At 47.2% G+C, this 24521-nt stretch overlaps 5 protein-coding genes across 5 annotated transcripts; 1 reads left to right on the top strand and 4 right to left on the bottom strand.

The window, feature by feature from the left end:
• Positions 1–363: 363 nt before the first annotated feature.
• On the top strand, positions 364–1060 carry FSST1_011054 (histone-fold-containing protein; the record flags this gene model as incomplete). The annotated part of the gene is made up of 4 exons (XM_083234149.1): positions 364–427; positions 477–562; positions 612–702; positions 753–1060. The coding sequence occupies 4 exons, from the start codon at positions 364–366 to the stop codon at positions 1058–1060; spliced, it is 549 nt and encodes a 182-aa protein (XP_083080750.1).
• A 239-nt stretch (positions 1061–1299) lies between these two features.
• Positions 1300–2290, bottom strand: FSST1_011053 (U2 snRNP complex subunit LEA1; the record flags this gene model as incomplete). Its single annotated transcript, XM_083234148.1, has 5 exons — positions 1300–1515; positions 1575–1709; positions 1765–2025; positions 2088–2128; positions 2212–2290. 5 exons carry the CDS (start codon positions 2288–2290, stop codon positions 1300–1302), a joined length of 732 nt encoding a protein of 243 aa, XP_083080749.1.
• A 537-nt stretch (positions 2291–2827) lies between these two features.
• Positions 2828–7454, bottom strand: FSST1_011052 (ubiquitin-binding serine/threonine protein kinase VPS15; the record flags this gene model as incomplete). Its single annotated transcript, XM_083234147.1, has 2 exons — positions 2828–7191; positions 7241–7454. The coding sequence occupies 2 exons, from the start codon at positions 7452–7454 to the stop codon at positions 2828–2830; spliced, it is 4578 nt and encodes a 1525-aa protein (XP_083080748.1).
• Positions 7455–8498: 1044 nt separating this feature from the next.
• FSST1_011051 (uncharacterized protein) lies at positions 8499–9659 on the bottom strand (the record flags this gene model as incomplete). Its single annotated transcript, XM_083234145.1, has 1 exon — positions 8499–9659. The coding sequence occupies one exon, from the start codon at positions 9657–9659 to the stop codon at positions 8499–8501; it is 1161 nt and encodes a 386-aa protein (XP_083080747.1).
• An 11289-nt stretch (positions 9660–20948) lies between these two features.
• FSST1_011050 (uncharacterized protein) lies at positions 20949–21719 on the bottom strand (the record flags this gene model as incomplete). Its single annotated transcript, XM_083234144.1, has 1 exon — positions 20949–21719. The coding sequence occupies one exon, from the start codon at positions 21717–21719 to the stop codon at positions 20949–20951; it is 771 nt and encodes a 256-aa protein (XP_083080746.1).
• Between the last annotated feature and the right edge of the window lie 2802 nt (positions 21720–24521).

Here is a 24521-nt window from a genome sequence, read left to right as displayed (position 1 = left end):
CTTCCTGATCTTTATTAAACCATCCAAGCCCTCAGCGCAGCCTAGCCCCTGACATTGACTGCCTCTGGTTATTGACCTATATACCTAGTTCAAACAAGGTGAGTTTGGCCTTTAGTGGCCCAGGTTCTATTGTTGTTTGATATCGTGCCGAGACTACGCTCTGTAAGGGTTTTGTATCCAATGAACTTTAAATTGTCGCTGTTATTATCGTGATCAAAACTTGCCTTTGTGTTTTACCCCTGTATTCTCCAACTTTGACCTCTACCACGGACCAATATCAAAGTCACTGGGCTCAAATATTCTAACTCTCACAGACTCATATCCAACACACCCAATACTCTTTTTTATTTTACATCAGCAATCATGCCTTACAATACCACAGCTATCCCTCCTCGTAAGGAGCCTACAGGACAAAACCAACTTCCACGTAAGTTCAACCATCAAGCTCAAACAACCACGACCTAACACAGATCTAGTCTCAAGAGTCAAGAAGATTATCGCACAAGATCCCGAGATCAGTCTCTGCTCCAACAATGCAGCTTTCGTGATCACACTCGCTGCTGTATGCTTCCTCTCCCTTGTCCTTTTGGCTCCGTATTCACGCTATATAGGAGATGTTTGTCCAGCATCTAGCAGAGGAATCACACACCCAAGCCAAGCTAGACCGCAAGCCCCGTCGAAACATCCAATACAAGGATGTTGGTAAGTCTAACCCCTCTTCATTTTGTTAACGCTTTATTTAACGCTGTTAGCCTCCGCCGTCGCACATCATGACAACCTCGAGTTTCTCGAAGACGTTGTGCCAAAGACGGTGCCCTACAAGCATATCAAAGCCGCTGCCAAGGCAACACAAGCACGTCTTCAAGGGGATAATGGCAGCAACCAGACCATCAACTTTCCCATGGCGAACGGCGCCAAGAAGCCTCACGTCAACGGCAGCTCAGTGGGCGCCTCTACACATCTCAATGACGGCCAAAACGACCCCAATACACAATTGGAGCTAGAGGTACGACAGGCCAGTGGCGCAAATCGGGACGGAGATGTGTCTATGACTGGATAGTTATCGTCTATACTCAACAGTGACAATGAGGACGAAGCATGGTGAAATAGTCTAGCTCAACACTGTGCAGACCAAATAACCAGAAACACAAGAGTACAAGTTAGGGGAAGTGACGGAATCAACTAAAAGTAGTCATTGCAGGAGGATATATATCCCCAAAGACGAATAATCATGATATTTTCTGTAAACCCCATCCATATCCTGCTCGGCCAATCGCCTTACTCCATACATGCGAAGTGTTATTCCTCCATAGCATCTCCGTGAATACCAGAAGGCAGACGTCCCTCGTTGAGCTCCTTCTCCAGCGCAATGATCTCCTGCAGGCTGGTAGCCTTCTTGATGCGCTCCTGCAATCGCTTCTTCTCCGCGTCGGTGAGCTTTATTCGTGAGAGCTTGGAGGGTGCTTCCGAGCCATCGGCGGAGGTGCTGAAGCTGGTGGTCTTGATGCCTTGGATCTGCGTATATTGTTAGTCTTGGAGACGGTCTGTTTGCTATTGAACAGAATGGTACGAACCTTGGCAGCCAAAGCAGTTGGCTCTTCCTCGGTTCCAAACAGTTCGCGAGCCTGTTCCCGCTCAGACTCCTTGACCTTTACGAAGTCGAGAAACCGTACAGAGGGGCATTTCCAGAGCAGCCAGTATCGGTAGTTCTACACCGCGCCATCAGTAAAAGACATCCATTGCCCTGTCGCATTTCAGACTCACCTCCTTCTTAGAAACAGGGTTATCCGACAGAACCAAGTGCGTCAATCGGGGGAACAACGCCAGCGCGTCGAGATCCGCGAGCTCAACGAGGTTGTTTGACGATAGAACCAGGTTGGTAAGGTTCGGGATGGCCTTGGCCAGAGAAGGCTGGATGCTCGAGACTCGGTTTCGCGCGAGGAGGAGGGTCGTCATGCGCGGCGACAGAGGGAAGTTTCCCAGTACTTGAATGTCGTTGTCGGTGAAGTCGATGGCATCGTGAGGCTACACACGTCCATTTATTAGCAGCTGTGCAAGTCGCAGAGGGATGGGAAGCTAAAACTTACGCCAGCAACACCCAAGTTCTCAATCGCTGGAATTCGGTGTCCTGTTACGCCGCAAAGACGATTGTATCAACTCTGCGCTCTCTAAAGATCAAAAAGTGTAGCATCTGCTCTTTTCAAAACGCACCTCGGAGATCAAGCTCTCGCTCCTTCAGAGGATTGAGGTAGGATAGGGAATCCCGAATGAGGTCGGCGGTGAGCCGCATCTTGAATCTGGGGCTGTTACCTCGGGGTTCAGATATGAATTTTTGTTATAGTCGCTTCTTTATGGGCTCGAGATCGTATGTTCGGTAAAGCTGATGCGTGTGGAATGTCGGTGGTGTCGATATGTATGGCAAGGCTGATGGCCTCGACAAGGCGGATGGGGAAATTTTGGTGTCGTTTGTGGCTGCAGCTCCAGAGTGGCGCCCGGAGTTCAGCCACAACAGACTTCTCAACGACTTACACATACCTACATACCTACACATACATGATACAAGCTGAGCATGTTTCTTCCAGAGGTGTGAACTAAACCACATAGATCGCAGAAAGAGTCTAGAATTACTATAGATAGACATATTTGTCATGTAGTTACTCAGCCACGACGATCTCCTTGTTTCCTAATACATTCATACAGAATCATGTGTTAATTCATTACTCCATCTAGACCAGGACTCTAGTGTATGTATACCAGCCAACTACAGAGTGATTGCCCTCGGTTTCTCGATAAACTCTAACGGGACGTTTCCAATTGCGTCCCGGCTCTACTGAAACACAAACACAACACCCATTCGATCCACCGAAACACTCATAGTGTAGGGAAACTCCAGCAACGCCACATCTAAAATAGAATCCATGTGTGACTGTAGCAGTTGCTGCTGTTGGAGGGAAATAACTGTCGATCTTGGTGGTCGCGCACTTGAGGATTTGGCCTTAGGTCCGGAGCCCGCATTAGGAGCTGTCGGTGCTTGTCTAGGAAATCGCTCCATGTTCAGTGCCAGCGCCGTTGTAGGGTGTGATGTTGTATAGGTTGGTTTGGCTTGATCTGGCGTGAGACCGCTGTAAATGAAGGAGCTCTCCATCCGTGAAAGATCCCAGAACCGCAATCTCTTGTCCGAGCCACCAGTCACGATGAACGCGTGTCTGACGTCTCTCGAGTCATCCACGGTTGCAGTGCCAACAACCATAGCACGAACTCCTCGATCGGCGTTCGCTGTTTCGCTCGGCTCAATATCAGTAGCATACCGTCCAAGCATCCCTTCTCTTTTATCTTCATCGACATCCCAGGCCTCATATCCCTTTAGGCCGTCCTTGCTGCCTCCAGCCCTGTAGATCTCTCGGCAGACCGTCTTCTCGAGATCCCAGACCGTGACTTCACCTTGGCCGGTGCCTCCAGAAATACAGACCCACTTACCACGACCTTTAGTAGGGTGTATGCAAATCCTGTAGATCGACCCTTTGCCTGGTAGACCCCATCCCTTGAGTCTCATCTTAAAACGCAAGTCCCAAAGGTCAACTACTCCGTGAGAAGTGCCCACACAGAGCCAGTTCCGCTTTCGGTCCACACAGAAGCAGGTAGGTGTTCCATGATGTACAGGGTTTTCGAGAGTGTAAAGGAGATCCATGGTTCTCAAATCGATGCCAAGGATCCTCGAACGATTCGTAGCAATAATGAGGGTCGAGTTTGATTCTTGTCTGAAATGCTCACACCATACTGCGAACTCGCCATCCGGGAGTTGGTACTCGCGCAGAACACGCAACTTGCCATACCTAACCACACCACTAGCAGAGACTGTGTCGACTTTGACCACGTGCACACTGCCATCAGACGCGCAACTCACAAAACAATGCGAATTTTCAACGAAGCAGAGAGCGACGACTCGTGTATTATCACCATGCTTATGGACTTGGCGAGAGCGATGTGTGATGTTGCGCTCGAGTCGTGCTGTGTCCCAAACTCTCACAGTGCCGTCGTCGCCGCCTGTTATGAAGAAAACATGATCAGGCGATAGCAGCACCCTGTTGACAGCGCTCTTGTGTTCGGCAAATGTTGCGACAAGCTGTCCTTCAGGTTTCCATGGCTCCTCTCGAGGGTGAACACTGACGCGACTTGCCTTGCTTCTCTTGATAGGTGTAACAATTGGTCCGAACTCAATAACATCACGAGGGAAATTATCCACATACATGTTGTCCAACATCCTCTGAATGCTTGGATCGTTCCCCTCATAGCTGTGCTTTGTGACTCGGGGCCGTGCAGTATCTCCTTCTTTGCCATCAGAAGATACCAACTGTTCGGCTGAGGCTTGGGCAAATGGTCCTTCAACTTCGCCAAATGCATTGGCATCAGTAGTGCCAGTTTGTGCGATTGACTTGTTTTTATCTTTGCGATCGAGCAAGTTCAGAGCGCTTGTCTGGTGTCTGATTGCGCTCCTAGATGACAATGACTCTTGAAAGGAACCGTCATCACCTCTTTGCCCTACATGCGATGCAGATGCCGTTCTGGAATGCGTTCGGCCGGCAGTAGTTGGTGAAAGGAAACGACCTGATGAGCGCGGACCAACACTTTGTACCCGGCGGTTACTATTGACCTTCCTCTTTCCACCGGCCGAGTCATCAATGGTCATTGAGGCGTCCAAAAGAGCATCCGCGATGGTATATGGTTCTTCTGGTCGCTCAAGATCCACAACTGCCTTGGGATCCCGAAGGGGCGCATCATTAAAGAACACAGTTTGGGGATTGACCCCCAAGCTCTTCAGAGATACCACTCCGTTAGATGTGCTACCGTCTGCAGTGGAAGCATCACGCGCCTTCATCTTACTCAGGCGCCATATAAATTCTCGCAGAGCGTCGAGCTTCAGCTCATCCTCGTGTTTTAGCCCAAGATTCCGTAGCTTCGCCAACCACTGCTCATCTTCGTCATTACGAGCTACTCGTCCCATGGAGCTTTGCGTTAATTCTCGGGAAGATCGACTTGATGCTGAACCCTTGTAACCGAACAGCAGGGGCTTGAGCTGTTGCAGTGGTTTCCAATAAACGCCGCGCTCTGTCTTCGAGGCCCATGTAATTGCTTGGTCGAAGACATTTCTTGTTAAGGGTCTCTTGAGTGCATCAAGAATAGTAAGCTCTTGAAAGTCAGACAAAACCTCTATTTTCAGGAATGGTTTTACAAGAGGCATCAAATTGCACCTCACATCAGCAGGTTCCAAAAATCGCGCCGACTCTGACAAAAATTCTGCTGCTGACTCCCGTATCCAAAGGTTTGGGTGCATGGTGAACCGGCTGATGAGGTCGACCAGCTCCCAAATCTTGGGTTTCGACAGCAAACCCAGCTTGGCTAGCTGGGCAAGCGAGTGAAGTGCCGCCTGTACTACATTCTCTTCGGTGTCAGCCAAAGCTTGGATCATCAAAGGTAACATGAACTCCTCCAAGCTTGTACTTCCAACGAAGATCGCGATGCCCACGATTGTATCGAAGAAGGCACATTTTAGTGTCCAGTCTCGGTCATTGAGATAAGTATTAAGATGAGTAAGGAGGACGTCATTCGAATGATCGTCGAAAAAGTAGCACAAGTCGGGAACCGAGGCCAGGAATGCTCTTCGAACTGAGTTGTCAGAGTCTTCAACTAACTGCTTGGTGTGGCTTTCAAGAACCTCAAAGAGTTGCCGGCCAGCATTATCAAAAACACTTTCTAAATTTGCCTTGGCATCCGCGCCTGGTTCGACCTCGGGGTCTGAGATAGGTATTGAGCCGTCAGGACGAAGACTCGACGCCATATTGAGAAAACGCTGCGCAGTCGTTGCAAGGCTTCCCAAACAAGAAGCATATGCTGCTCTGACTAGCGGGCTAGGTGTCCTCGACCGAGAGCTCAGAGCTATTTCCATACGAGGCAACACATATTCTACCAGAACATGGGAGTTAATGGGGGTAACCATCTTCACAAGCTCCAGAAGCTGAGTAATTGTTCGGATAGCAGCAATCAACACCAGGTCTGTCTCATATGCCACGAGAAGCGTCATCAGATACGGCAGTACTCTGTCCAACTTGGCTTCGTCAGTAAGCCTTTCTGAGAAGGCAAGCAGCACATCACATGCACGGATCCGGGAAGACGCGCGCGCAGTATTTCTTAGTTGAGACACAATAAGTGTCAAGAATATCAATGTCCCATCGTCTTCAGGCGGTTCTAAAGCAGACGATACTGTGTGGTTGTGATTTGGTATATTGAGCCGTACAGGGAAATGTGAAAGGCTTAGCCTGGAAAATGGTTTGAACTCTTGGGAGGTTCGCTTCTCAAGTTGGTAGCCAAGAAAATATGATATTTTGTCGAAGTCGTAGAATACGCGATCGATTCGCTCATCAGCCTCTCCAAGATTCTTCGAAGCACCTGACATGGGGTTGTTTCCTGACGATGGATCGGTTATAAGTCCCATATATTGGTGCAGAAAGTTGTAGAAGTAGTGCGGAAACACTTTGCCTTTCCAGAAATCCAGGTACTGCTCAGCCGAGTATCGTTTCTCCGGATCAAGCTGAATCATGTGTGCTATCATGTCGGCGATATCCTTATCTGCAATAACACTCAAATGTGTGATGACAGGGTCGTACTCGCCACGGCGGTATTTGTACAGCTGAGCGAGGCTGAACATCTCCGACTCTAGAAACATTTGTGCGATTACGCAACCAGCACTAAAGATGTCCATTGCCCATGTCATCTTTGCCTTCTGCGGCGGTGCCTCTCCAGAAGCGTAAAAACGTTCAGGGGCGATATAGCATGTACGACGACCTGACGTATCGAAGAAATAAGAGAAATCAGCTGGATTGTCGTCGGGTAGCATAACAGGCTTGTAAGCGGATGAGAAGTCCGACAGATACAACCAGTTCCAGGAGGTCACGAGGACATTCTGCGCTTTAATGTCGCCGTGATAGACATCTCGCGCATGACAATCGCGCAGAGCACAGAGGAGCTGGAAAGCCAACCATTTCTTCTCTATATCTTCCAGAAACGGCCGAGTGCTGAGACGGTCGTAAAGCGAGCTGTAAAGGAACTGGCGGACAAGGTAACCATTGGATTCGGTCTCGATGATGCGTTGGAACCCGAGTGCGTTAGGGACATCTGCTATCGCTCTGTGCTGCTCTAGGTACGGTCAGTAGTTTCCCAGCCCGTAGAGGAGTCCTGGACTCACCGATAATCTGTTTCTTGTACTTTTCTAGCTTGACCTCTGGGTACGGCTTTACAAGCAATTTGACGAGTACTAGACCATTCTCGTGACGACCACGGATGGTTTTCATGAACCTCGCATTTCCGATACTCTTCTCGTACTGCACATCGCTCAGTTCGGAGATGTCGATGCCCGCAGAGCCGACGGACGGCGTCGCGAGCGAGAAACCTTGACCCATGGCGGGGGGCCTTACTAAATGGTGGAAGCTATCGGTCAGCCGCGCACGAAGCCGTCGTCATTTTGGATGTGACAAGTTGGTAAAGTGAGCTGTCGGGATAGAGTGTCGTAGATTATAGCGCTTTAACTCGGTATGTCGCAGGTTAGCTATGAAGCAGCAATATGGTACCGTTGTTGATGTAGAAGTGAAGTAAAATGAAGTGGTAGTAGCCACAGGGGACGTCATACGGTGGTAGGTGGTGTACCTGAGCACGCGGGTCGGCTACCTGCTGCTACCTATGGCCCACACACTACTGATTAAGGACCCCGGGCCTACACCATTGAATAGCATCGGTCTAGAGTTCGAAGACAACATAAATACATCGTAAGGAGCTTTCTCTCAAATTAACCAAATTTAGTGACGTAAATTACAGTATTGAAGTATACAACTGAGAATGTTTAACTAGGTATATTAATGCAGATTGTACGAGATCACAGTCCATACGATCTCTCTCTTCTTTTGAAACGTTCCCGTTGTTCATAACCATACCTAGCCTAAGATAAACAGAAGCTATATAAATCAAGACATGTAAACATGGAAAGTGGTACTAGATGAATCAACAAAATTCCTCTTGAAAACCCATGATATTTCGATAGAGAACATGTGACAACAACCCCGACGCTATGAATAGTCCTTCTTTTTTTTGTGGAAAAGAACAAAGCCCCCAAGTGAGGAAGATATATATGACTGACAACCAGCTAGACAAGAGATAAATCATACTTCTTTTGAAGTGATTTCAATGCTTCATGATAAGACATATAACGAAAGATGTGAGGATGGTTCTTTTTGATCCCAGGCAGTGGAACATAAACCCAAAATAAAATCCCGGCTTGGTTTTCTCTCAAGGCTTTCTTCTTTCTTTCCCAGTCCCGTTACGCCAAGATATGGATGTGTGACATTTGCTGTAAAAAAAAGATATGAATGGTACTGAAAGCATGGTAGACAACATGTGTTGTGTTGTGACACTCAATGAATAATGGCCCAGGCACACGACTCACGTCCACTCTATGGACCGCGGCTGCGCATCGCCCGGGTTGATCGATATTGTAGCTTGGGGATCTCCATCTCAACATCAATGCCCTCGTCGGCTTCCATGATGTTTGGATCCACCGCCATGGGCGCCATAGGATCTGGTGCTGGCGTGGGATCAGCAGCTTCTAGCTTTGCGGGTTCTTGTTTGTTCTCCTCCTTGGCAGGTGTTGGGCTGCCTTCTTTAAGACCAGCCGACATTTCGCGACGCATGCTGATGGGTCGTCGTGTCCGGATCTTGCCCATTTCGCCTGTCTCCTTGGCCAGTTCGGGCTCTTCGCGCTGGACGCGCTCCATTTCTGTCTTGGCCATCTCGAGTACCTCGGCGAGTCGCTTTTGCACTTTGCTGATTTCATCGTTGCAATCTCCATCGCGTAGGAATTGGTGAGCGCCGTGTTCACACAGGCTCTGTACAAACTCGAGGCCTTTGTCGAGATTGTCGTATACGTCGGGTGGCTGATCGCCAGCACCTGGCCGCGCTATTGACATGGGGCCGAATCGCCTGCTGCTCATATATCGAAGTGATGGGAGTGCGTCATCATTGTTGCCATCCTCTGACACGTCTTGCTCAGCCAACTTCTTGATCTGAGCGACCCGTGCAGCCATCTTGGCCTTGCGCATTAGGTTACGACTGGATGAGACGAATCGCACAAGTTCGTCAAAGAAGCCCTGGACATAGCTATCATAGTAGACAATGATCATGCTTCTTGTTCGGTATGCGGCGGGAGTGTCTTCAGTCGACATCATGGAGGGCGACTTGGGCTTCTTCCTAACCTGAGCTCGTGCCCTGGCTTGTGCTGTCTTGATGATCTCTTGTTGCTGGTGAATGGAGGCTGGGCTCGGTGTATGGACCTTTGGTGGATTGGAGGACTTGGTTGGTGTTTGCACTGTGGCATCTTGAGGTGTATCCTCATCGGCGGAAGCCTCAGCGTGGACTACCGGAGGGTCATCTTTGGGCTTTAGTGATTCAGTTGAGCCCTTGTTGCGAAGGGACTTTGCCTTTGGGCTCTTTCCTTCTGCTGCAGCGACAGCGGCCAGCTCGGCCTGTCGTCGGTCGATCTGGCCGCTGAGGTCGTCAAGACGCTTCAGCCAATCCGGGACGTTGTTCACAAGATTTTTGAGAGCATCCATAGCCATGTCGCAAGATTCTGATTCGGTCGGTGGAGCCGTGTTGGCTGAGGTGTAAGGGGCCAGGTGGTGTTCACCCGACTCCCCAAATGTCGGACAGAAATTCGGTGACGGATTGAAGTGGAATTGGAGTTGGGGTTGGAGCTGAAGCTGAGAAGCTGTGTGTTTGTAGAAAGGTATGACGGTACGATGGGGTCAGTTTGGGGAATGAGAAAGCGTCGGGGTCTTGTGGCAAATAATCGCAGGATGATCGGCAACGTTTCGTGTTCTAGCTAGGTCGAGACCCAATTCGTGGATGGCAGACAATTACTGATGGAGTAAATCAGACACCATAAGCTTTCAACAAAGACACAGGCTGTGATAATGCAGTAGTAGTCAAGACTGGCAGCAGTCTTGTTCTATGATCGTGATGGTCGTAATCGTCGTAGGCGTCGTTATGATATAAGGCTCTCTTTGCGCAGGTAGAATGTACGTGCGTTGATGTAGATAGGCAAACTATGCGCCAGGAGCGAGACAAACCAAAGGTCGAAGACGTGAAGTGAAGGATGTACGCTGTATGCAGGTAGTTTAATAGGATTAGGAGCCAACGTCGGTTGGTTCAGACGAATTGGTGGATGATTCGAGTTGGTCTGGTTTCTTGATGGGTTAGATGGGTCCACTAAGAATGGCGGCGTGTGATAAAGGCTGGCCGAGGGTAGGTAGAGGATGAAAAGCCCAGGACCAACAGTGATAGAAACTGGAGGAGGATGAAGATGCAGCAACAGCAGACAGATGAATGTTTTCAAAAGTCTTGCCTGGGCTCTGATAAGTCCACTCCAAACCACCCAGACGAAAAAAAGTTGCAGTTGCAAGTCCGTGTTGTCAACAGGGGATGGACAGAGAGGTCGGACGGAGACTGGGGTCTTCCTGGGAATAATGGAGCGACCGGGTAGTGCGGCGGGGAGGAGTGGGAAGCTAGGTAAGCTAGAGGCTAGAGAGGTCGCGCGGAAGTCGGAATTGAAGCATGTGTTGCAAAAGTCGTTTATGTACAGAGTATGTAGGTGCTTTTACGAGGATTCGACTCCCAACCCGGTCCGAAAGCCCTGTCTAGGGTCTTGTCCGATCGTAGTACGTAGTGAATGAATATTCCCGCGATTCTTCTAAGCTGGTCTCGGAGAGCAGGGATTGGTTGAGGAGAGCACAGAGTAGCCTCTTTCTCTTTGATTTCTCGACTTGGGACTCGGGAGGTACAGTAGGCGATGGGGCGAGCGCAAGCCACAGTCCGCTAAAGACGGGGTGGACTCTATACTGGTTGGGCAAAGTACTAAGGCAAAGAATTTCTTCCCTTAGAGCTCTTAGGGCGCGGGAGTTGAACGACTTAGATCCCGAAGCGGCAAAGGCGAAGGATGGATGGATGGAGTAGGGCGAGTTAAGACGCCGAGTGTCAACTAAGAGACTGGCTACAGTTTGGGAGAAGAAAGAGAGAACGGCGGAAAAGTGGGATGGAGAAAGAGTAAAGTAATAGAAATAAGAAGGAAAGAGAGAAGGAGAGGATCGGAAGATGGCTAGATATGATGGACAACCTAATGAGCCTCCACTGTCTCGAAGGTAACCCAATAAACGAAAAAAGAATCAGCCAGTCACTCAGTCAATACCTTGCTTGATCGTTACCAAACTGTATGGGATGGGCATGCTATGCGAACGAAAAGGCGGGATGGCGAGAGATTTTATTGCAGTAACAAAATGCAATGCATAAGGCATGGATACTTCAAGGTCAAGGTCAAGGTGTTGGTTAATCAGCCCGGGGGCGTGTCACTTGGAATCATACCTAAAGGCGTGTAAGTTGCAGTGAGTACAGTGCAGTATGTAGCACGCCAGAGGAACTGGTCGGCACACTGCATATTGCATCCATACAACAACTGCATGTGCTGTAGGTGCTCAGTGTATCTTGGTATTGTATTCGTAATTCATAGTAATTGTCAGACCAAATCCCATAGATTAAACCAACGAGTGACTACTAAAAAAATGATGGGATTGAGAAACATGCATCACAGGGGTTATTAGAGGCGGCTGGGCGGTAGGAATTACACCCGCGGCGGCACAGTAAAGGCACTACAGTCTAAGTCTTTGCATTGCCTTGGTAGAGGAACATGCAAGTAATCACAAGGTATCATTACCTATCTAGCCGTTGATACTGGGCTTCGACTGTATCGAATTGATACGCTCAAGATGACAGTGAAATGCTTTGACCTCAAGTTTAAACTCTAAAAAGAGGCCATAGTCAAAGACTAAAACAAAACATTCTATCACATCACAAAAGGACACACACACACATGGACCCTGGCGATGTACGATAAATAAAATGCGATTAGATACATCATTGGATGCCACAACAACTACGGAGTGGGTGTGGCAGACGATAACAGGTGTGGGATGCGCGGGACAGAAGAGAAGCTTTGAGTTGATCAATCAGGAAAAGTCTGCCTCTGACTTGGATCGTTTTGGAATTGAAGTTGCCAATGACATAAAACGGTCATGACATGGATACTTTGAGAGTGCGTTGTGCAGAATTCAAATGCGGCATCAAATTAACCACCTACCTTCATCAACTAACAGCCCAATCATAATTAACCTGTTCCGGGCATTTCTGTTCTTCTCTCAGTGCATATCAACTGACATCAAATCTGACTTGACTCTGCCTCTGCCTCTACATATCTTGTTACTGTGCGTACTCGTAAACAAGAACATGACATGTCTAGACTATCTATAGCGGGGATCAGGTGGATCTATTGAAAAGGCTCTCAACTGAATAACACGGACGGCCCATTTTGTTTTCTCACATGCAGAAAGACAAGGGTCTATCATCTCTCATTCATCATGGATATGACTACAAACCAACAACAGTCTCTCTTCTCCGTCAAGGTAACATGGAGATACCAGGTACATCCCATCATCTGACTGCTCTCATGCCTTAGTATCTAGACACGTAGGACAAGTCCCTCCCTCAGTCGATCGCATATCGCCTTGTCCAACTTCGGCCCGTCAACTAACTTACTCAACACCTCATGGCATTGATCACCTGTCACGATATCCGCAAGACATTCCTTTGTGCCAAACTGCTGGGTTGTGAACGGAACGGGGAAAAGGGAATCAAAGCACAAGACGGGAGTAGAATTCTTTTTTTTATCCCCTCCCTCCCTGTTCTTGTTCAACATGGCCCTCGAAGTCTAAATCGGGAGATTCTTGCGCTTGTAGGACATCAGAAGGAACGAAGTGCTTCACAAGACGAGACGTAGTCTAATGATCGACAAAGGTTGTGTTTAAGAAACAGACTAGGCAGGGTAGAATTATTCACATACCAGTCAATATGAGTTAGAAACAGCCTCGTACGTCTAAATTTGAATGCGAAAATTCCTTGTCAATTCCTTTCCTCTCTTGTATCGCTTCAACTCTGTGTATGCATACGGTTATTATTAGTGAGGCTCTACTGGCTGGTGACGACAGGGGCTCAATCTTCCATTCCTCTAGAAGACGTAAAGAAGCAATCTTGATCGCCCCGCAAGTTTCGAATATAGCAGGTATTCCTAGACTAATTGATAGCCTGTAATTAAAAACCCACGGGGTAAACGTCTCTGTCTGGTTGTATTGATCAATTGCCCTTGTCGAAACCCTTCCCTCCCCATGCAACCATCTTGAGAGCGTTGAAACGACCTACCTAGGTAGGAAGGTTCTTAAAAAGACAACTATCAACAAACAAACCTGTAACCTTGCACTGCAGAGTTCCCGTCGTTTGTACGCCCAAAGCATAAATTGAATCTCATGGCTAATACCGGTTCGCTGCAATTCCTACATTAGGTAGTGACACAGCATTTGGGGGCAGCCTTGTTACTCGCGAGCTTTTTCTTTGTTATACTACTACTGTGAAGCAAAAGGGAAACCAAGGTGAGCAATTGCTACGTTCCTTGCAGTGTAGCATTCAACGTGTAGGCCGAAACCCGCATCTTTGGCCTGTTTTGGCATCTCGTCTCTTGAGAAAACAGATATGCATTGTCATCATTGAAAAAGAGTTCCCCCGTAGCTCCGTTTGTCCCTAGTCACTCACTGTGAAAGTGCTTTGATGATCGTCGACACGGATACATACCTACGTTGCCACTATGTGCGTCTCGTCTCAAAAGTATGTACCTGTCAGAGGTACCAACTTCTTCAACGCTCAAACAGAGGCTGTGTAGTAGCAGTCGCCGCGTGTCCAACGGTTAGAGGACAACGCAACAGCCAAGGGATCATCTTGCATAACGGTACGCTACTGCAGTCGCGCATTAACAGTTCCGCCCGCCGTCTGTATCCGTAGCAAGACAAGACAAGACAGGCTCTATGTACATCTGTTGACCCATGTGTATTCTGTCGAATATGATCGACAGTTGATTGTTCCCTAGAATAGTCTTTTTGTCCGGCCAATGGCTTACATTCGTCACGGCAGTTCAACCCTATCTCGGTTGAGGTCCGAACGAGATGGGTTTTATTTGTTTTGTTTTCTTTTCTTTTTTCCTTTCGGAGTAATACTCATACGGATACAGCATAATTCCTACTAGGTATAGATAGAGCGAGACCATGTACGTACACTTGTTTGAAACGACTTGTGACAATTAATTCCGTCAACTTTTCTTTTCTCCGCTCCGGCTTTCTCGCTTGGGTTCGCTTCACTTCCATAACGGGTCAGTTCAAGTCAATCCAACGGTTGTTTACTAACCAAAGCTCACTTTTGCGCCCGGTCACAATTACTGTAGGTACATATAATGCAGTGCGTATTTTTCATAATACACCTACCGTCTGGATATGTCCCCAATTCGAGACGGTGTGTCATGAATATCTTGTCTTGTCCGGCACTTGAGAAGCGAACTACACATTCGTCATGGCACGTCTCAAAATTCAACAAATCTATCCGTATATAGTAAATACAACACAAGGATTTGCAGATTACGGGCGTCAACGGTTCATCACCTGACCTTAAACTTTGTTTATCGATATAATATGACAATCCAATTAGATCAGTTATGTTACTCTTTCAGACCAAAAGGAACCCTCGTGTTCTTCATTCCCTTGCTACTTGCCTGCCAAAACAAGTGCCGTGGTTTATTAGTTACGCGGTTTTACATGGGGGAGGGAGGGGACATCAAAATGTCTCATCAGTCGGCTCTCGTTTGAACCCCAGTTTCTCAGGCGAGCCGGCTTCTCTCGCCCACAATCGTCATGCTGTTGGCTGCTGACAGACAGGGGTTACCTGACATCTGCAAAGGTCTAGACTCTGAAGAACTTGGTTTAGAGAAGGAAAACGACAGGGTAAGAACGGTGTGAATATGATTTGTAGTTGGTTCCGAGGTTACACTCTATTGAAAGAATGGATCAGCATCATCATCGTCGTCAGTACAGCGAACAAAAGGTTAATCTTTAGATGATATTTACGGCTGTTACGGAAGACCAAGACAGGTTAGTTGGTTGGTCAATTGAGCCCTACAACAAGTCACCAAAGACATGCATTGTAGATCCAGTAGTTAGTCACTCTATTCGACCTCGCCAGCTTGTTCAAACAAGCCCTTACATGTGTCAATGACATGTTGACAGGTCAAATCACTTTTAAAACTCTGTCGCCCTCAAACGATAACTAACAACAACTCTTCGCCCTCCTTTTCCTGGATAACACACCCTTCTCTGGGATCAAGGTCCGAATAGCCCGGCCCTGTAAGCTGTCAGTTCTGTTGGTTCCATGAAACATGACACGGTGAGAACGCCAAGATAAGATCAGGCACAGTTTTGACATTTACGCGTCATGTTGGCAATGTCTTAGACTACACACTAGGCTGATATTAAATTGAATTGACTAACAAATTGTGCTCTCAAAGAGGCCATTATTACCGCCAACTACCGAAGAGCCACAACACTAGGTACAGTACGTAGACTAGTAGTTAGCTGACTACTAAAGTACATACTTTGTTGAATTGCTTGCATGTAAGGATTCTACGTCCGAATTGTCCTAGCGAGTTGCTAGTCCCCAGCTGAACTGCGAGGCCTTTGCGTTGCATCTCTATCGTATTTGACTGTTGCCCAGCCCAGTTTAATACTGCATACATAGCACAGTAATTAAAATTGTCTCATGCTTGTCTCATTGAGGGACCCTCAGGTATACATATACTTCGGTGCTGTTGCCCAATTTGGCATATAGACAATACCTTTTTACCTCCTACAACTCAAAGAGACCAACTAATAACAACGAGACAAGTCCAACAGAATAACCCCATAACAGTCGACTTAACTCCAACTGGTCTACAGTGGGGTTCTTAGCTCTTAGTTCTGTAGATCATGACCTTATCTCATGCCTCCCTCGTCAAGTGTCAACGCTTATTAGGCCGCGTCTAGACTCGCATGGATCGGGTGATGAACGCTTGAGTTGCTTGATATCTCCACCGAAATACCTTAGTTTGAGGGGATTCAGCCAACAGATCCGACCACTGTTGGCCTCAAGGCTGGATTTCTGTCTGTTGCTTTGACTTGCAATAATTAACTTTGAGGCGGGCCCCAGCTGCAGGCAAATCTTTTAATGCTACTGCCGACGGCTTTCTTGTGTCACTCGGATTTGTGATTTGAGAATGAAGATGGATTCCAGATATCAGTTTTAACTCGCCAAGTATTGCTAGTCTAATAGCGCACTGCTTTCGCGTAGTTCCAAGTGGCTTTTATATATCGGGAATACGTATCCCAGCATGAATATTGGATTCCCGATATCAATGACTATTTATCTACATTGGAATAACACTTTGTACTTGTCAACATCATTGATACTGAGCAGACTCTAACCCTGCTTACTTTTGGTATCTCATAGGTAAAGTTGCTCGATTGTAACCAGGGACCAAGTCACTCATGCATGGATTCTTAGCCACATACCAGCATCTGATGCTCAAAGCAGGAACGTTGCGGGCTGTTGAATGAGGCTCATCGGCAGTTTGTATAAAATTGCCAGGGGTGCGTGCTTACACTGTGGTATGTAGTGTATTCAATGCTGTATTGAAGACTGAAGCCAAACGACATGAGATTTACGGGGTACACGCAAGACAACCTATTGTTGTAGTCTGCATACGTGTTCCTTGTTATATACATAGTACTCTCAGTTGGTACTGTTGGCTATAAATCCCTGCAGCTCCCATTTCGGCCATGGGCGACGTTTGAGTTACGGTGTACTGGAGATGGCGATGGGCACATCTGTAGGGATGACTGACTCGAGTTGAAGATTCGGAAGCAAAACTCTATGGACAGGAGAATCAAAAGTGGTCCGAGCAAGCATTCCTCGCTTGACTTCTTTGCTTGACAGGAAGAGGCTGTGGAGCGTATCTATGCTACAAAATATATCGCACCCGCGTGAGTCTGTCAGCACAGCCATCGCATGAACAATCGACATTTCGCAGTGAAGCAAGTTGATGAAATCATGACTCAAGCTTGAAACTCTCGTGACACCATTAGATTGACATTCCTGCGGGATCTACATTAGTCTGTTGGTTCATGATAGCCGGACTGCTTCTGATAACATGCATATGCAACGGTAATAAATTTTGCAGCCCCAAAACTCTAGGGCGATTCGTGTCTGTCACTTGTGTGGAATTTACAGACACCCACCCTCACATTGAAGCTGGACTTTTCAAATATCTTGATAGAACTAGATTAATCCATAAAACTGCGGCACATATCTCCAAATCCCATTCATGTTAACATCTCGAGACCAATTGGGTCGGTCTCTTGTTAGTGATAACCCGGGCCATAATGCCGTGAAAGGCATATTTGCCGAGGCATGTAGGCCAAGGGTCCAGAGACGAGGAGCTAGTCCGTTCTATACTCCTACTGGCAAGGTCTCACTGTCTCCGGATCGGACCCGTTTGTGCCGCCGATGGGCCGCGGCGTGCGTGTTTGAATTGATGAATTGAATCAACGGTTGGCAACTTGGTCTGAAGGGGTGTGAAAGGTGAGAAATTCTTTTGGCATTGAGTTCTCAAACTCACCGGTTGAATACGGTCAATCGTCCTGAGGGTCAAAGAGCTGTAACCAACCGGCGACATGTCTGCCTCGGCTTGACAAATGTAGATTTACTTGCATAAGTTACCCAGGTCAAGAATCCATCAGAGAATCAAGCTTGTTCCTCACTTACGAAACACATTCAACAAGATACAGTAGTCAACGTTGAGCACGTGTCCAAGAGATCTTTTTAGCCTTACGAGAAGAGTCTGCAGAACCAACTGACTACTGACCTATCCTATGTACCATGTACGGTGTAGATGCAACTTTAAGCGCCCTCTCTAACCAACCAACTGCGGGCCGCTTCCTACCAAAAAGCTTGGCTTGCATCTGCACTGCAGCTCAGCTAAACGGAGGTTGCACTCGATGAAAACTCCATTTGCGGACCGACTCGAAACTCGTTCAAAACTAGAAATCGCCGCGGGTAATGACATGACATGACATGAGATTCATCATGTGGTTGAAACAAGACAGCACGCACGGCAGAGACGGGATTGCATCTTACATCTCTCGGTTGCTGCGAGCTCGTCACACACACACGCTCATATCCATAAAACAAGTATCCGTTTATTAAGTAGGTGCTCATTGGAGACATCTCTCTTGTACGGCATGGTTGTATCATGGTGCCCCAGTCTCTTTCATGCTTAAACATAACCCATGCTGTAGTGAAGTGCAGGGTTTAAAACACACACTTTTTTATTCTTCCATTACAAAATTACATGCCAATGCTGTTCTGATATACTTGATCTTGATTTTGTTCCATATAAAGACAATTGCCCTTTACGTCTAGCGGAATCACATTCCAAGCAACTGAGACATACTTCCGCGAGTGCATAGAGATGAGATACAACAACCAGTGAAAATGCTTGTCTATAGCATTATCGTAGATTACTTTATGCATCCTTCTAGAACAGTCACTCAACTCACTCGCTCCCTTGCTTCCTCGAACTGATCCTTTCCCGCCGAGCATCCCAACCTCTTCATTTCGTCTAATCACAACAACCTAAGGTCATAGTAGCAAGTGCTATGGGATGGCCTTGGAGAACGGACTCTTTCCGCTCTGACGAAAACAGCATCTTTGCCAGGGCTGGGGAGGCGACCAAGTTGCAGACTTTAGCTGCATCACCGCATCTGCATTTACATCTGCATCTGCCTTGCATACGTACAGTACAGTACAGTACCGTAATTATTACATGCCTCTGTTTTTCTTCACCGCAACGTTGACGCAAGAACTGCTCGAGTTCCGTGGAGAACCGCCGGTTGATGAGTAAGGCCTTAGAATATCACAGAACTGCGTCTTGTTCCGGGATCGTACATGAGAGCGGATCAACAATGGCCTCCTGGCCACGTCGGAGTCGGCCTTCTCCGGCGAACAGACTAGAGCCCGACGTAAACTACGCTGATCAGATCGCAGATCTTTTTTTAATCTCATGGGTCTCGTGTCACTTCCCTGCTTTAATGTTGGTGGAGTATCGTGTTGTTGCATTTCTAGTCCAACAAGACAATATTCCCATCGTCTTTTGTAGTAAACTCCGTACGTGTTTTCGACGCAATACATCGTCTTCGGCAGCGACTTGTTACGGTGGGCATTGCGGAAACAACCAAACTTCAATTGGGTGACAAAGGCTATCTGGCGTATTATGAAGCCATCCAATATGAGATACACATAGAGTCATCTGGGCTATATCTCTTACCGGCCGCGACTATAAAATAGTAGACTTCAGACCACATAACATAATATCAATCAGGACATTTAAAAGCTATAGTGGTAGGAGCCTAAGACGCTGCCAAGAGTCGTTGCGAGTTATGCCTATGGTAACTGCATATGTGTAAGTCCAATATGAACCTTGGGAACCACGCGGTTTAAGTGATGTTGAGCTTAAGCACAGGATGTTTCTATTGATTGAAGTACTTAAGTTTATTACTGGCGATCTTCTTGCTACTGTTCGCTATTGCATTTACATTCATATCTCAGCATACGTGATAAAATTGTCAGTGTCTGTTTCCGTCTCAAAGCACTAGAGTTTATGTCTCAACCGGAGTCAAAACACATATCTATATCTTCCCCATGCACCAATAACACGGTATGAATATCGATATATTGTTTCTGGAAGACTGCGTATGCATGCTCAATCTTCTAACTCGTAAACCTCATGCTAATGCAGACATGGAACGCACCCAAACTAACGGGCAGTATTCCGTCCAACTGATAGGGAATCTCAGCAAATCTGGTGATTATTCATTTAGTAATAGTTAGCTTAGTTTAAGAAGTTCGTGTCATCGTTCTTCTCGCAGGTATAGAAGTACGCATCTCCTTCATATCCAGCACATAACAAGTAAGGTTGAAAAGCTTACAAACTATCCGTCACAAGGGGATGATACGATGGCGAAGATGTAGTTTCCTGTTCAAGCGGTCTCATACTATCTACCATTGTTACTAGAGTTTTCAATAAGAATGATACGCCTCCGACATTCCCTACTACAAGTCATGAAGCAATACATACTTCATATCAGCCTACCTCTAAACACGTTTCCAATACCAAGTCTCAAAACTTAATGTAACCCACGTTCGACTCTGCATTATGAAGATCATCACATGGGTATCAAAGATCGAGGCCCGAGCGACGTATCACGAGTATACAGGATGACTTGGTAAGGTGAAGATGTACCATTGCTCATGAGTGGGTATAAAAAAGTAGTTAATAACAGAACAAGGCTCTGACCCCGTGTCATAATATGACATGAAGCAATTTGAGGCAAAAACAACTGCGATCTATTGTCAGTTTCATAGATATTCCACGGGTTTGGTACAATATTTTATTTAGTGTACCATACTTTTGTGTAGGGCCACGTCCCTAAGACCACTTAGAAAGAAAGATGTGTATTGGCAGAGCGATGATGGCCTCTAGGTTAAATACCCGCGAGACCGAACCATTGGAAGTGCGAACAAAGCCTTCGCGTTCTCGTTGTATTACGTACATGTTTACTACATTGCTCAAGTCCCTTTTTTTTTTTTTTTTTTTTTTTTTTTAGAAGATTAGTAGTATACTGTTATATAAATTTATTCCACATATGCTATGAGATGACTTGATGTATGCTTGAGTCTACTTAGTCAACGAGACGATACACCGAGTTTACTGCAGTTATCTGCCCAGGCGGGATTCTTAAAATAGATGTTTGAATGATATTACCGAAAGTATAAGGACTTCCTCTTCATCTCCATATGCCATGGCCATTTACCCCCTAAGCATCGGCATTTCGACTTCAAGGCCATAGCTCAGTCTTCTCCCATGAACCATTCGTCAACTTGTAATTCCATCTTTTACCATCAGCCGGGTCGGACAGGTCCACCTGATCAACCTCATCCGGGATGATAACAGCAACGCGGAAGTTGCTCCTTGCAATCTCATCATCCAGGTCCTCCACCTTTTGTCCAAGCCCAAGTCCAGCCTTGGGTTTCTCGTCCCGCTTCGTTCCAGGAGGAGGATTGCGAAAGGACCCTCGCATGCCGGGACTCAAGTTTCCAAAGTGCGCCGTGATCTCTTTGCCCCAGTTCCATGGACTCGAACCGTCGTCACTCTTTTTCCGCATGTACTTCTCTATTTCTTCCCTGACATGTGATGCTGATGGGTCGTCAATGTCTTGGCCAAGAAGATAGGCACGGCCGCGTATGCGCCACTGAGTTTGTGTCTCGGTGACCCAAAAGACAGCCTCAATAGGTCCTCCACCACCAGTCTGCGGAACGTGCTTCCCATCGGTTGACAGCTCGGGAACCTTCTCCATGCGGGCGTCAGTGGTGATGGTCAGAAGGTCGGTCTCGTAGAGGGGAGGGTTTAGTGGTGCCTGGTTCTTTGGGTTGACTGGTATCTCTGCCCAAGTACCTCTGTACACGACAGTGCGGGAACGAGGTGTGATAGAAGAGGAATCATGATGATGAAGAGTGCTAAGCACAAAGGTGGGCGAGTCCATCTTCTTGATGTGAGATAGAAAAGTCGACCGCCATGGTGCGGCTGAAGCAGGCTGCGAGGTGGACATGGTGTGTTGGAGGTGCTTCGAAATCTGTTTCGTTCGCTGAATCGAACAAGTGACTGGTCTCATGGGCGAGTATTTGGAGTTTGCTTTGAACACTTTGTTACTTGTATGTATGTTGTTACGTATGAGATGCCGTTGGAGCGAGGTCGTTGAACCCCACTTCGATATTTAGCATCATAGGTCAATGATCGTGACATTCTTCGATGAGTCATGACGACAGCATTTAAACCAAAAAAGACAAGGCGAGCATGTATTTTCCATGAAACAGACGCGGACAAGTTATCATGTTTCTACAGTGTAACTGATGATATAACGAGGATATAGCAAGATTCAACAAGGGTACGTATCACCAAAGACTTTAAGTCCGTAAGTCCTGAGTCGATCATGCATGATCCACTCACATATCCAGAGCATTTCCGTTTAGACATGGTATTTTTATCGATTTTCATATCCGTTGTATCACCATTAGATTTTCATAGTGTTGAGCTTGATTTGAAGACGTCCCTATCGCAGAATGGCTTGTTAGTCACAGGGTAGGCTGTTAGTCAGGGCAGTAAAGCTGAGGGCCACTAATGACTCTGTTAGCCTTGCTTGACTTCGCCTAATTCGAGTCCCAGTGTCGTATGACTAAATGGTCCCTCTTGGCCCTCGGGTCTAAATTAGCACTCCAAAGACTTGTGGGTTACTTGTATGTAAGCCAGAGATTCAGTCCATCAGGTAGGGCTCTGGGCACTGGTGTAGAGAGAAGGGATATCTCAAGATTCCAAATGTAAAATTACCATCTATTCAGAATTGGCAACGGTTACTTGGCCTGCTGTCCTCAATTACAGAAACACATATCGCGTACGTCATGAGCTCTACGCAGATTGGTCAAGGAAGTTCTCTCTCAAAGTTCTAGACCGCCCGGGGTCCGGGGCTCATCAAAGACACTAACTTGTAAGCGGCGCCCGCGGCAGGGCGACGGCAATACCAATGGAAGTTGGCGTCGGAAACAGGGGGTATCGGCACTATTGCATGTAAAGTAGGCAACTCAGTTCCGACTACGAATTGCCATTGTCGCAATCGTAATGTAAGGAAGGACATGAGTTTGAGTGAGATGGAGAGGATAGGATCGGCCAAGAAATAGCGCTTCACTATTTTCATCTCGTATTTACACCACTACTGTTTCGCATTTAGTGGCAGGGAGAAGCGAGGCCAGTCAAGTTAGTGAAGTGCCTCGGCGGTCTCCGACAAATAATGAGAGATCGACAAACCCTTCTCTCGTTTCTTCTCGAAGCTTGCCCACTACGTAAGTGATGTACAGTAGCGCAACCGCTAACTGCCGTGATGTTCTTGGGTATGGGCAAGACGTCATGAACTTTTGAGGGCCAAGAACTGATTTAGAGTTGGCGAGGAAATTCCATGGAACACGGAACTGAACAAAACGAAGCCAACGAAGAACCGTTCACATGTTCCATTTCCAGGGGCGCCATGGATATTGAGTTTAAGGGACTGGTGCTGCCCTGTGGGTTCTGGTAGGTCAGTATTGCCGGAGAAAGATGGAGATAGTTGTCTCAGGCACGGAGATCAACATAGGACTTGTCGGAGCGACGTAGTACTCAAGGCGGTCGAGCAGAAGACTTGGCTTTGGCCCGATACCACTGGCGCCCAACTTTACCAGGGTGTCGGGCTGTTAGGATCGTGTTGTCTTGCTTTTGTGACGATCGCATCCCCGATATGTACCCTGACGATAGTTCAACTTTATCGTGGGTTGTAAACTGGAGCCCTGTCTTGTCCTGCCTGTCCTGTCCTGTAACAGCCAACGTCAGCTTTAATATGCTAGTGATCGGCGGGAACATCGCCTTTGCCCAACGGCCCATTTCTGAATCAACCTTTCAACGTTGTCCGTATATTAATAGTGAATCAAAAAGCATTTTTGTTATTACCCTTTCTTATTCCGGGGCTGTTCCGGCGGCGCTGATTGCTTCAAGCCCCATCTTGTCTGAATCCTGTCTTTCTGCCCGCGGCAAGACATGTCAAAAGAGCTTATCTGTCTCATCGTGAAATGATTTGATTCACTTTCTGCTAGCCAAAGTTGACGAGGCGTTCAGCCCGGTGGGGTCGATCATGCCGTGACGATTTGGTTGCGGCGATTGCTTTCCACCTAGCAGAATAGACCCTGGCTACCTGGGCCTGGGCCTCAACGAGATTGCGTGTTTTTGCACCCCGGGTTTCTGAGAATCCAATGATGACATGATCGAACTTCTCAACCGAGGGCTGGAAGAAATGATTTGGACATTTGAGTGGAGACGGTGATATGGATCTGCACAGCTTTTATGTCAAAGCCCGAGGACCACACCGAGTACTAGTAAACGAAGCCGGCACTTGTCGACGAGACCATCAAAAACGGACTTCACGATCGACCCGTGCATTTTCTAGTTCTGCGTAGTCACGGAGCATCTCTTTGAAGGGTTACCCGGCCGAGTCTAGTTGGAGAAAAGGAGGTTAATACTGAGCACTAGTGAAAGGACTCGCTTGGAGGGCGGGATAGAAGTCTCTTGTTTCGAAGCGAGGTGGGAGACCCGGGGACGTGGGAGAGGCTATGGGAATATCGTGAGAGAGTTGGTCGGTCTAAAATTACCCCTTTGTATCGAGTAATGTAGTCTAACACGTACATAGTAAGTTTACCACGGTAGATGACCACAGACAACCTAGTTAGTGTGCCTGGGGGGTCTTCGGCAGATTGCCATTGATATTAGTACAGAGCCACTGACATTAATCAGAATATTGGGCGTCAACAGTCCTGGCTGCCTGTAAATTCCTCTC

This window comes from Fusarium sambucinum, chromosome III, assembly GCF_050947815.1.
Source record: "Fusarium sambucinum isolate potato_lamoka chromosome III, whole genome shotgun sequence".
Taxonomy (NCBI): domain Eukaryota; kingdom Fungi; phylum Ascomycota; class Sordariomycetes; order Hypocreales; family Nectriaceae; genus Fusarium; species Fusarium sambucinum.
Note: the sequence above shows the minus strand (reverse complement) of the source record. Positions and strands in the feature narration are given on the sequence as shown.